We start from the raw sequence: 12,558 nt of genomic DNA on the forward strand, positions 1-12,558 counted from the left end.
CAATGAATGGCCCAACACAAATGCCAACTAAATTGCATTCATCAAATGCTGCCAATTAGAGCGAGAGTAAAATACTCGCAAGTGCTGGAAATGCCAAATGCGAAAATGTGCAAGTTGCCCCAACAAACGGGCAAAGTCGGTAAAGTCAGTAAAAATTTATGACAGCAACTAACCCCAAAATGCGGGCCATTTCATTTACGACAATGCGCTGCAAAAGTTTTCCTTAAGGTGCCCCCGGTGCCCTATTCCAAGAAACCTTACAATTCTCCACAAAAGTATGCCCCTAACAACATTAACTAGAGATCAAATAAGCGAACTCTCAGAGGACATTCAAATGGCAGGATATCAGAAAATGAGAATTTGTGCAGGAGATTTACGAAATTGTGCCTAAAGAAATATTACAAAAAGGGGATTGAATCCAATTTTATATTTTTCTCATCTATTTTGTTGAACTAACATATTTAACAAAATTTGTTAATCCTTAATATTTCTTGCGTTTATATAGCAGATTATGATATTACAGATTACAGATTAATATTATCATAAAATATTAATATGTTTTCTATATAAGGGTCCTGTTCACTTTCGTAAATAAGCAATAAAAATTGTTCAAAAAATTTGATTATTGCCTTTGCTATATGGATAAGTACATTTTTATTGTTATCAAACTAACAACCTAAGTTTTGGAATAAGATAAATTCACATTCATACACTTACGATTCGAACCCGGAAATACTTTTCTAATTAACTCCAGCTTTATGAAAACTACATAATTATTTTCTTAATTTTTTAAAAGCCCCTTTCTGGTTCAAAAATTGTTGTGCAAAAATTGTGCTTAACATTTTTAGCACATTCAGACATCATTTAATTACAGGGTATTGGTAAACCGAACTTTCAATTTTTCTTGCTTTTTTAACTTTTAGTGTTTTTGAGGTCTGCCAGCCTGGCGCCAATGATGTCGAGAGTTGATTACGCTTTAATGGCCAAGGCGTTGCACAAAGTTTCCTCCTGCGCACACCGAACGAGCCAACACGCTTGCGCACACACACAGAGACATTTCTAATTATTTAATGGCTGCTCCGCATGCAGTTTTGTTATGCAAATGTGCTCTTGGTGGCGATGGTGCCAGTGGATTGGTGGTGGCGGTGGCCCTTGCCAAATATTTACGGCTGGGACGTCCGCATGCACTAAATTTTTGAACGTAACTGCAAAGCGAAACTTTCCAATCATTATTGCATGCACACACACACACAGCCTGACACACTTGGCTAGGCACGTAATGGCCGCTGCGCCTTTGTGCAGTGATACGTGCGAGAGGCAAACAAAAGGCAAAAGAGAAACGAAACAAAGGCGTTAAAATTAAAAAAAATGAATGAAAAAGCTAGGATGAGAGCTCCAGTCTATGGAGTGCTCGGCTAGCAGATACCCTAAGTTGCGCGCCGAGCTACTCTCACAAACATTCTAGGTTCATGGTATAGATATACACAAAAAAAACAATCATACTCTGCTCAGTGATTTGAGAAATTTTGATGTATCTAGCTCTTATTATTTTTGAGTTATGATCAATAAGAAAAACATGTCTCAAAACCGACTTTTATCGATATTATCGAATTGGAGACATATATAAACAAAAATGTATAAGTCTCTAGCTTTTGTAGTTTTCGATATCGACGCGTACATCCAAACGGACAGACAGGCGGACATTGCTGTATCGACTCGGCTCGTCATCCTGATTAAGAACTTTGTGGGGTCAGAGATGCTTACTTCTGCCTGTTTGCACAAAGCCATTATACCCTTTTTACACATTTTCAAGGGGCGCAGGGTATAAAAACCCCAGTAAAGTATTTTAAGTGCAGGGCGGTGCAGCTAAAGGCGGTGGACGGTGGGCGATTGGGGCGTTAGCCATTAAATTACGAAAAGAGAAAAACTGCAAAGCAACGATTGCATTCTGTTTTCCAGCTTTTTGTTTTATTATTTTCATGCGGCTGCAAGTGACGGGGAGAGGTGGATGGGAGGGAAGGCGTGGTAGTCCCGCCACAGCTTTATCAGATTGCGCATATAACGCTTAAATGGAATATCCTTAGCAGCTCATTGATTTTATAACAATTAAAGTGAACCAAAAGTGAACTCAGCGCTAATTGAAATTCCAGAAAAGCAGCTGCTGTGAAGGCTGTTGCAAAAAATTGAAATCCATTTATGGACGGCAGTGTCTAGGAAATGGTTATCGATGCATCCGGCACCAGTGGCGGCTTCCGGACAGGACTGAACTGACTCTTTCGCTCATTCAATGAGCGGACAGATTAGCCGCTCCTCCATCTAAATAACGAGGAGTCCACAAAAAAATATCAAACGAAAATGGCCCAGAGCAAAGCTCGTAATGATGCGGAAGCTAACAAAAGGCCGCTGCGATACAAAAGGCAACGACAGGCGACAGTGGCCTCTATCGACTACGGCCAAGGGCAAAGGCAACGTCAGAGTCTGGAGGCAGAGTCAAAGGAAGAAACATTCTAAAATTGCGGTCAATTGAAATGGCAATCAAGTTAGTGGCACGTCCTCGTCATGGCCAATATAAGCACAATAAAAGCTCACTCACACACACACACATACACACAAACAATCCGAATAGAGGCTAAAGGACGGGCCAACAGCCATTTGCTGAAATTCACACCACACCACCCTTACCAGAGCGAGACATCAACAAAGCGCAACGAGCCAAAATAATTACAATGGTCAAAGGCATTCGAATACGAGGGACTTAACGAAATGAAAGAGAACCAAATCACGCAGCGCTGACAATAATGTAACAACAAAGGAAAATATTTAGGGCATTTCTTTACCAGATTTCTCCAAATATTTTTCTTTGATTGAATTCATGCTGCACACTTTGGCAAACCAGGAAAAATTATATATGTAACAAGAAATTATCTTATATTTCAGAAGTGTTAAATAAATATATATATAAGGATCATTTTATTGAAATTTAAATGATCAATAGGATACAACTCAAACGAGTCCCTAATCATTCGAAAATCGCGTCTAAAATTGCGGTCTTGAATTAATTCAAATACTCTAATATAAATAAAAAAAGAATAATTAAATGAAGAAGGGCATATCTAGAGCAAACAATAATAATCAGAAGAATTTAATGAATAATAAAACAAGCTGTCGTCTTCAGTGCTTGCTTTTCACAAGTGATTAACGATTCCAAAATATTAGTTACTTTACGAATAGTTTCTTTAAGCAGACCAAAGCCAAAGCAAAGTCGAATATATGAAATAAATGTTTAAAAGAGCTTAAAGAAATGTGTCCACATTGTCCGCCCTGGGATCAGCTTGATGTGGTCTTGTGCAATGTTGCGGTTGGAGAGAGCCACCGCTTGCGACCTGAATTTAGCCAGACATCCTGGCGTGCCAGCCAAAAAATAAAACGAGCACAGGAAATGTGCAGGGCAAAGTAAAAAATAGAAGAAAATAAGAAAACAAAAAATCCAAACTGAAAATCATTTGCGGGAACGAGCATTTCAGTTCAACTGCACTCGTCTGGTCGTAAATGGTAAATGCATTGCCTACTTTGAGGCGCCACAGCACAGTAGTTTTCAATTTAGTTTGGCTATCGGCTCTTATCGCTCCACAGAGTGACTGGCAATTTGCGCAGACAAACTGCAGATGCCGCAGCAAACTTGCAACTTGCTGCAAAGTTACTGCAAATCAACGTCAACAACAACAACAACAACAGAAATAGCAGCAGCACTTCGGTCTGTGGCACAGGCCTAGACGCGGCTCAAAGCTTAACAGTATCTGCTCAGTTGTTGCTGTTGTTGGGTTTTTCCAACTTTTACACGCCATTTGTAGTTGCCAGCAGCGGCAATAGCAGATTTTCCGTTTAGCTTTCATTTGATGGCCTTTTAAAGCCATTTCAGCACGCGCTTCAGCAGACAAAAATACCCAAGAACACTTACGCCGGAAGTTTAGTTCGCGCGGTTACCAGCCAAAAAAAAAGGAACCAAAAAAAAAAAAAGGAATGGGAAAGCAGAGAAAGAACCACAGAGCGTTTTTGGTCATGACGCTGCTTCTACTGCAACTGCTTCTTTAACTCTGCGGCGGCTGTGGCAACGAGCGTCCTGTGAAGCCAGGCAAGCACTTCCTTCCTAAGGACTTGCTCCCCACTGCAGACAACCCCAAAATGCCCATTTGGTGGCAGCCCTAAACGTTTTTCACACATTTCGCTCGCTATTTTGGTGCATTTGTCGGTCGGTGTCTGCTCATGATTTATGTTGTCTCGCCCGTCCAAAATCTTGTTTGAGTTTAAATGGAACTTCCAAGTGTAAAGTCGCATAAAAAATGCACTTGTCTGTCAAGTCAGTCAACGCCTGAACTTGTTCCTGTTATGAACTGGAACTGGCTCAAAAAAAATCAAACGTAGAGAGGCCAACATGCAAAGTTTTAGTTTGTTTTCAAACTGTTTGCTTGTTTGGCCAACTACTTTTGTCCCTCCCTTTCGTCAGAGTTCCATCTTTTTTGTCTTTTGCGCCTTTAAGTGAACCTAATGGCTCCGACATAGATCTATACCCAGCTGTCTATTATCAATAGCTATTCAAAATTCAATGAGTTTATTTGTTTGCGTTTTTTCTGTTTGTCCGAAACTGTTTTCTTTGACTTGTCGCCTTGACTCTTGCTCAACTCAGTTAGCAAAAATTATCGACTGTTTGTTCGCAAGTTAAGAGTTTGCATGAGGAAAGTGCCCTTCACGCTCACAAGCACAAACATACGCACACACACATACACGTGTGTGGCCTCAAGTTGATAAAGATAAGTGCAAGATAAGCAAACGGCTTGTTGGATCAACTATGTGTAGTGTTTGCTGGTCTTTTGGACCCACTGAATGCAATTTAAGGTGCTTTGTACGAAGTGTTGTTAGTGGATTATTATTAGAAGCAGTTGCCTTTTGAAAGGGTAGTTAAAAGGAAAACAAGTTTGCTTATTTATATACTTGGGTCTCCAATATGCAGAGGTGCTTTATGGTTATTGCTCCATTTTTTCAGCATATTTATAATTTGTTTATTTTCTCAAAAAAAAAAAATAATAAAATAAACGATGACCTAAAAGTTGTTTGAAGTAATTCACAAGTAGTTTTTACCGCCTAATTGCAATTTTCAATTGAAATTAATGAATATTTGAAATTCGCTTGTACCGATTTGATCATTTTGTATGCTTACCTCTGTACAAGTAAAATAAGTAAAACTCTGTTTTGTTCTTGTAAAGGGGACAACAATATAAAGTTGATAAGACCCGCTTTATTGATTAGGGCACATAATTAGGAACAGATTAAAAAAGAAACAGTTCCATTTCCGAGGCAGTTTCTTGGCAAGCTTGCACAAAATATAAATACTTTTTTAATTGATATTTTACTTAACTTGTTCTACAACAATTTTGATCAATCACTATTCAAAGCTTTGACTTTTTTGAACACTAAGAACTTATCACAAGCTCTGTCACATATATTTAAGTAAATATATTCTTGTCTTTAATAACAATCGAAGAAATTTGCCTTGCATATCATTTTATTATAACTAATGCATATTTTTACAATTTCTCTTACTATATGTAGTCATTCATCAACCACCCTGACGTATGTGTAACATAAAACGAGAAACACAAAATAATACTGTTCGAAAGACTTGGGCCAGGTAAATTGTGGAAGAACAAACTTTACCTTAGCATATAATAAATAAAAGCTGCGTAAATTTATGAACTTTGCTAATTCACAGCATTTTCACGAGCTCCCCTTTGGAAGCGAGCAGTGGAGTCAGGTGGTCAGTTAAACACAACAAAAACCAAAAGCAACGAACAACATGGAAAATTAGTATGGCAAGCTTACACCAGCAAGCTGTAGGGGATGGGGGTTGCGGTGAGGTGCAGGTTGTACATGTGGAAAGCTTGTTAATAGCTTCATTTATGTTAGTTCATTAGCAAAGCCCAGCAACAATACACAAGATGGTTGATTATTGTTTTTGTTGTTGTTGTTGTTGTTGTTGTTGTTGTTGTTGTTGTTGTTGCTGTTGCTGTTTCTGATGCAGTTGGATTGAGTTGGATTGGCAATTGGCAAGTCTCGAGGCGTTGGCCATCAATCAAATCAACAAATGGCCAACTGACTGCACAAAGTTGTCGACTGACAGCGAGGACCCAAAACCAAAGACAAGGGAAATGAAATGAAAACTGAAATGAACACACACACACACAGCAGAGATGGGTTGGGGATGGATAACTTCGGCCCAACGGAAGACCACAATGGCAGTTCGACAATGCCCCGAACACCGTTGCCACGTGAGACAGGCAGTCAACGAATCAGGCAACCAATCAAGCGGCGTGTGACATGCAACTGAAGCGTGCGTGCCCAGCAACTCGCGCCCTTTCATGCATTATGAAGTCAGTGCACAGCCAGCAGGCACACCTCCTGGACTGGGCTGTCAGTGCAGCCAGGCGACTTGGCGACTTGGCAACTTGGCAACTTTTAGCTAGTTTGTAGTCAGCTTCGGCTCACTTGGTTAGCTTCACTGGCTCGCACGTTTGCTCCATCAACCTGTCCCTGCCCATCTGTTTACCACACTGCACTGCACCTGTGTGTACCCCCTGCTGCTGGCGACACGTCAATGCTTTCATCATTTAATTAACTGTTTCGCCTGGCGTACGAACAGGTTGGCTGGCTGCTTGGCGGCCTGGACAACAGACTATGGACTCCAACTCCTGCCATGCAAAATATGATGAAAAATCACATTTCAATATGCGCAACAGCAGCCAGAGCTGCAGGAGCCGGTGCAACGTCTACATGGCCCACGTTGCATGTCACATGATTGATCGCCTAGACTTGCTGCGCCTAAACGGGAAATTTAACTGTCACTCGACCGCAACCGCTCCCCCGAGGTAATTGGGATACTACATGGCGCCTACTACTACTTGGATGGCTCCACAGAGGTGTGGTAAGAATATTAAATATGAATTATGAGCCTATAATAACTCATAGAAATTATATTTGAAAATTATTAAGGTTAATCGAATGAAATTCCATAGTTAAAATCAAAGTTTTTAATCTATTTATAATCATTGAAACTTTTGAAAAGTGGTAAACACGTCCTGATTGAATTTTCACCAAGATTTTGTAACTTTGAATATAAGTTTGGGCTGTTTGAATTGTAAACGGAACATTTTCACACTTACTTTTTCTGCGAATTTTCCACACTGGCGGGTGAGCTTGCCCAAAAACCCCTAAAATCGATAAGTACATTTATAAGTTTTTCGAGAGCTAGAGACACCAAATTTGGTGTGTAGACTCCATACTGGACTGGAATATACAGATGAAGAAAATTTCACTTATTAAATACTTTCCCCTTCCCAAAGTAGTTAAAGAAAAAAACGCATTCTTAGAGGCTTAGTCTTTAGTATTCGTAGACATTCTTATGCCATGCTTTCATAAAGATCGGACAAAAAGTACCCTAGTAAATCAGGATGCATTTCCCATAGCCTGATGATAAGGGAAGAAGCAGCGCAGCAGCAGTATGTGGAAGGAAGCTAGCTGGTACTAGACTAGACTTTATATTAAAGAGATTAAGATATAACATTAAAGAGATTGCGAACTGAGTACTTAAAGTCTCGTAATCAAACTTAAGTTCTGTCTATAGTACGTTATCTGTATAGTGCACAAACATTTATATTTCCCCATATAGAAAAAGAATGCTTTTTCATTTTCCCTACTACATTCCTTACCAACACATCGACAATTGCGTTCTCAAAGCTTTCCTCATAAGCTCTAACAAATCGCATCAATGTCTCTTGTGGCTTTGCTTTCCATTTCCAACAACACAAAAAAGCAGGAGAACAACAACTGCAACAAGAATTCGCGACTATCAAATTAACAGATAAAATCCTACGAGCAGAGAGCAGGGGTGACTTTGGGAGGGTTGGGTTATATAATTTATAGTTGTAAATCAGAAGAGCAAACAGAATTGTTTACGACTGAGTTAGAGAAAGAAAAAAATTTCGAGCTTTTGTAGATTGAAAAGAAATTCAGCGCGATATTTGCGGTGATTTATGTATTATTTTCGACGTTATTTGAGTTTATATTTAAAACATTAGAAAACAAGAACAAAGCGGTGGCAAGCAAAGGGCGTGCGGGCAGCAGGGCGCAGCGCGGCACATAGATAAAAACAAAAACTGCACAATGGAAAAGAGCTGAAAAAAAAAACAACAGCGAGAGAGAGAGAGAGAAAAACGGAGTTGAATGTAGGTAACAAACAACCAGCAAACAGGCAGACAGACAGAGAGATAGTCAGAAACAGAGACTGAGAGCAGAAGAGACAGATAAAGTGCAAAGGGCAGACGGACAAATAAAGCGGAAATGTTAACGGCAACGAATGGCGGCAATGTTGTCTGCAGCCGAGGGCAGACCTTTTATAAAATGTGTGCGTATTTATGTGTATGTGTGTGTGTGTGTGTGTGTGTGCGTGTGTGTGTATGAGTGTGCAGGGGCTGCAGTTTAGTTAGATTTTCTGTTTGTATACATACTATATTAAAGGGCATTTTGTACATGATTTCCGCTTAAGCACATGAGTAAGCTGCCCGCCCACCAAGGCGCACCGCCCTCCGTTGCGTTTAAATTTATGTTGCAATTTATACTTTTGGACATCATTTCGAAGCAGTTGCCAATTTAAATTGACTGTCAGTTAAGTTGAAACTGCTGTATAAAGCACGTAGAGCAACTGCGATAAGACCAAACTAGCAGCAGCACAGTCAAGTGCTTTAGGTTCGGGAAGACATGGATTGGAAGCGGCAGGCAGGGCTCACAGGGACAACATTTGTTGACATTAATGCCCTGGAGTAGGGCTTGACGGTTCGCGTTGAAAAGCGCAGCATTGCAGCTGGCAACTTGCAATTGTATTCAGTTACACTCATATACACACACACGCACACACAGAAAGACACACACTGAACGCAAGTGCTTGAAAATTGTCTACATAGAAGTTGCAGCAGCAGCTGAAAATAAAAGCAAAGAAGTGTCACTCACAATGGCACTGAAGTGGAGCACTTGCATGCAGGCTCTGTTGTAGGGTCCAGCACATGCATTCATATACAATATATACACGCGCTCACACTTACAAAAGGATCAAGTAAATATGTGTGTTGTTTATTCAACAATCGGCAACAGGCTATGGAGCATCTGCCTAGGGTCGAGTTGGCTTAAAGTGAGCTTTTCAATTATTTAAGAGTAAAAGCTATCGAAATACTTATGCATTAAGGCACTAAAGATTATAAGGCAACTAAAGCTCATGATAATGTTAAGGAAGATTAAAGTAAATTCTGGGTTTCAAAAAGCAATTATACGAACAAGTAGCTTGTTTATCAAGAAGTCCAGGAGGAATACCCAAAACAACTGCTTTTATTCAAAATTGAAGTATATATTCCAGCGACCAAAAAGTCAAGCTATAAATGTGCGCAATAAGTCAGACATTTTCATGAAGACAGAAAATATTTCATATTATTTTTATTATTATTTTATATTTTTTTGCGTTGGATAGATTGCTGTGCTTTCTGCTGCTGCTATGCTGCTGCTGCTGGGCACAAAAATAACAATTAATTCCGGATAAACACATTTCCTAATTAAAAAATTCCTTTGTAACATGATGGGCTAAAGCAGCACAAAAACAAAGAGAGAGCCAAATGAAATTAAGTGAAAACAACTAAGCAAAAAAAATCAACCGACAAGGGAACAGCTTACAAAACTGACAGGCCAAAGGACGACCCACACAAAATGAAGAAGATAAAGGAGAGAAACGAAAATGTGCAAAAACTTTTGGACAAGAGCATGAAATGCGAAATTTCTACGGAATGCTGAGAGTTTTAGAAAGCAGCAGCACACGAAGTCAGCTAGTGCAACACATGGCGTATACGTAATGCGATTTCAATGGTTGCCAACGTGACGCACGCGCTCAATGTGTCTGACTCAAAGGCCAAAAATTTAATCATCTTTCGTTCACTAAGCTGATTAAGGTCGCATGCAGGAGGTGTCTCCCTTCCACTCCTGCCTTCGCCTGACACCCCAATTTCATCTTTGCAGCCCTTGCGTTTTTTGTCCGCATTTCCATGAAGCAAGTAATTTATTGTTTGTAGCGTAATTAACCCGCTTCGTGGTCGCGTTTCTGGCTTTCACACTTTCCTTTTGGCGACTGCTACCTAATGATGCTATACACATTTTGAATGCTTTTTCTTCGCTCCTTGGACCCAATTTGTATACCCTAATTAATGCCTAAGAATTTGTTTTTTAAACTATGATACGGCTGCAGAAATTTTCGTCAACTTCATATTCTTATGACTCAACAGCTAATGCTTTTTTCCCTTTTTAATTATTCACTAATTAGCATGCAATTTCACTTAAAACATAAGATTTTAAGTCAGAATATTGTTACAATTAGAAAAACAGGTGATAAAAACGCTCATTCAGTTTGACTCCAGGGTATCTTCTTTCCGGTTACTAAGGGCTCACCCATTTAATATTTGTCCTATCAACCCGAAACCCCTTGCAAAGGCAACAAAAATTTCATTTCATTTGGGAGATTTGAGTCTTATCTGCGTGAAAAGTCTTCAAAGTAATTAGTTTTGCTTTCGGTCAAGCTGTATCTGTATAAACCAACCCCGAGCCCCATTGCGCCCCGGCCTTGTTTGTATGATCTTATTTCGCTGATATTTCACAAATTGCGAGCAGCTTGGCAATATGGTCATGCTGATTGGGGGGACTATGCAGGGGGGAGAAGGTAACCTGTCAGCTGGCAGTTGGCAACTGGCAACCGGCAACCGGCAAATGTCAGCTTAGACCCTCTCCACTAGCCGCCACATCAACAAAATGAAATGACAGGCAAATTAAACTTGAGTAGATGACAGCCAACAGACAATTTATCAGATATATCCGTTTATATATTATACATATAAAAACTTAGAAATAAATGATAACGGTATAAAAGAGACTATGCGTGCACATATTTATAGTAATTTTTTTCGAAAGTGGCGAAGAAAACCTTAACAGAATTTGTTATTCTTATTATACTAAATACTAAAAATATTTCGCAGGAAGCCAAGTAATCCGTTTAACTAAAAGTTGTCGAAAAACATTTACAAGCGTTACATCTCTATAAACACAGTAGTATTTTATGAAATTTTGTATTATTTTCAGGTCTTTCATTTGGAACTGATACATTTTGTTGGTGTTGGGATTTTTTTTTTTCGACAAGTATTTCTAAAACATTTCGTTTTATCTCCCCTCTCAGAAATGGCCAGCAATGCGCCTACCCGTAAGCCAAGCAACGTACTCAGCAGCCGCATTAGCTACAAGCCACTGAAATTGGAAATGCCGCCGCTCTCGCGTGGCTTTCAGCAGCCGACGATTGTCAGCGTCAATGCCAAGGATGCCAACAAGGATAATAAGGATAAGGACAGAAAATTGAAGTCGCCGGCGCTAAAGGCGAACAGCAATCCAAAACAATACGGCAAACGTCCAGAAGTCGCCGAACAGATGCGTGCACCAGCAGCACCATCAGTTCCACTGGCAACTCCCAAAGCTCCATCCAACGAGCGTACCGTGGTGCTAGCCAGGCACGTGGATCAGGCTCATCTTGTTAAACAAACACGCAAGCCCAAGCTCGATGGCACCGTGTCCAGGACAAGGGGTCTACGTGCAACGGCCGCTGAGACAACGCTTTCCCCCAGCAAGCAACCGAAGGAGACAAAATCACCAGACAAGGCAGAGCCTGCTGCACACCGTCAGATTCGGACCAAAAACCAAAGTCACAATACCAAAGTATTCTTCGATAAGTATCTCAAATTCGCCTACGATCTGAGCACACCAGATGGTGTACGGCAGCTAGAGGCGCACTTCTTTCCCGCGGAGACCCATCAAAGCAAACAAAATACCAGAAAGAAGAGCGATTCAGGGGATTCATCTGAGAAGCAACACTTCCCGGACGAAAGAATGTCGACCATGAACAAGCACGCCGATACCGTTGAGCACATTCTGCAGCAGTCTAAATGCTTTGAAAATGTAAAAGAAAAGTAGCGCGTACCAATCGGTCCCACTCAACTTTTAGTCCAAATTTTATGGTTTTTAGATCCGGAAATTGTATTCAAAATAATTGCAAATTATACGCTAGTTATTTGCTAGTTACCATTCGAGTTAAATTAAACAAGTAAAGGGCTGCATACATTAATTGCTCAACCCACAAGGCACGTGTGTTTCGATGATTGGCAAATTCACACTTACACACACACACACATTTGTAGCAACTGTTGTGCTGCTTCTTAGTCTAGCCCCAAAAGTTCTGTCATCGCTCACCTTTCATTGTATAACTGTCAGGGCTTAAAGCATTCATAAGCGTACCCGAACCTCTGTAAATTTGTTACACTTTTGAGGGAGTTGAGAGTTTAGAAGAATGATGTAGTCCCGAACTTATTAGGCAACCTCCAATTCTCTGTTTCATTCCACAAACTTCGAGAATAGCATATATTTTAATCAACTTTT

At 40.1% G+C, this 12,558-nt stretch overlaps 1 protein-coding gene across 1 annotated transcript; it reads left to right on the forward strand.

Moving 5' to 3' along the window:
* The first annotated feature begins 11,240 nt into the window (after window positions 1-11,240).
* Window positions 11,241-12,262, forward strand: LOC135426098 (uncharacterized). Its single transcript, XM_064679087.1, has one exon. The coding sequence runs from the start codon at window positions 11,314-11,316 to the stop codon at window positions 12,094-12,096; it is 783 nt and encodes a 260-aa protein (XP_064535157.1). The 5' UTR covers window positions 11,241-11,313; the 3' UTR covers window positions 12,097-12,262.
* Window positions 12,263-12,558: the final 296 nt, after the last annotated feature.

This window comes from Drosophila montana, unplaced genomic scaffold (genome assembly GCF_035044405.1).
Source record: "Drosophila montana isolate Dmon_TW-CO22-7 unplaced genomic scaffold, ASM3504440v1 contig_1964_1, whole genome shotgun sequence".
NCBI lineage: Eukaryota > Metazoa > Arthropoda > Insecta > Diptera > Drosophilidae > Drosophila > Drosophila montana.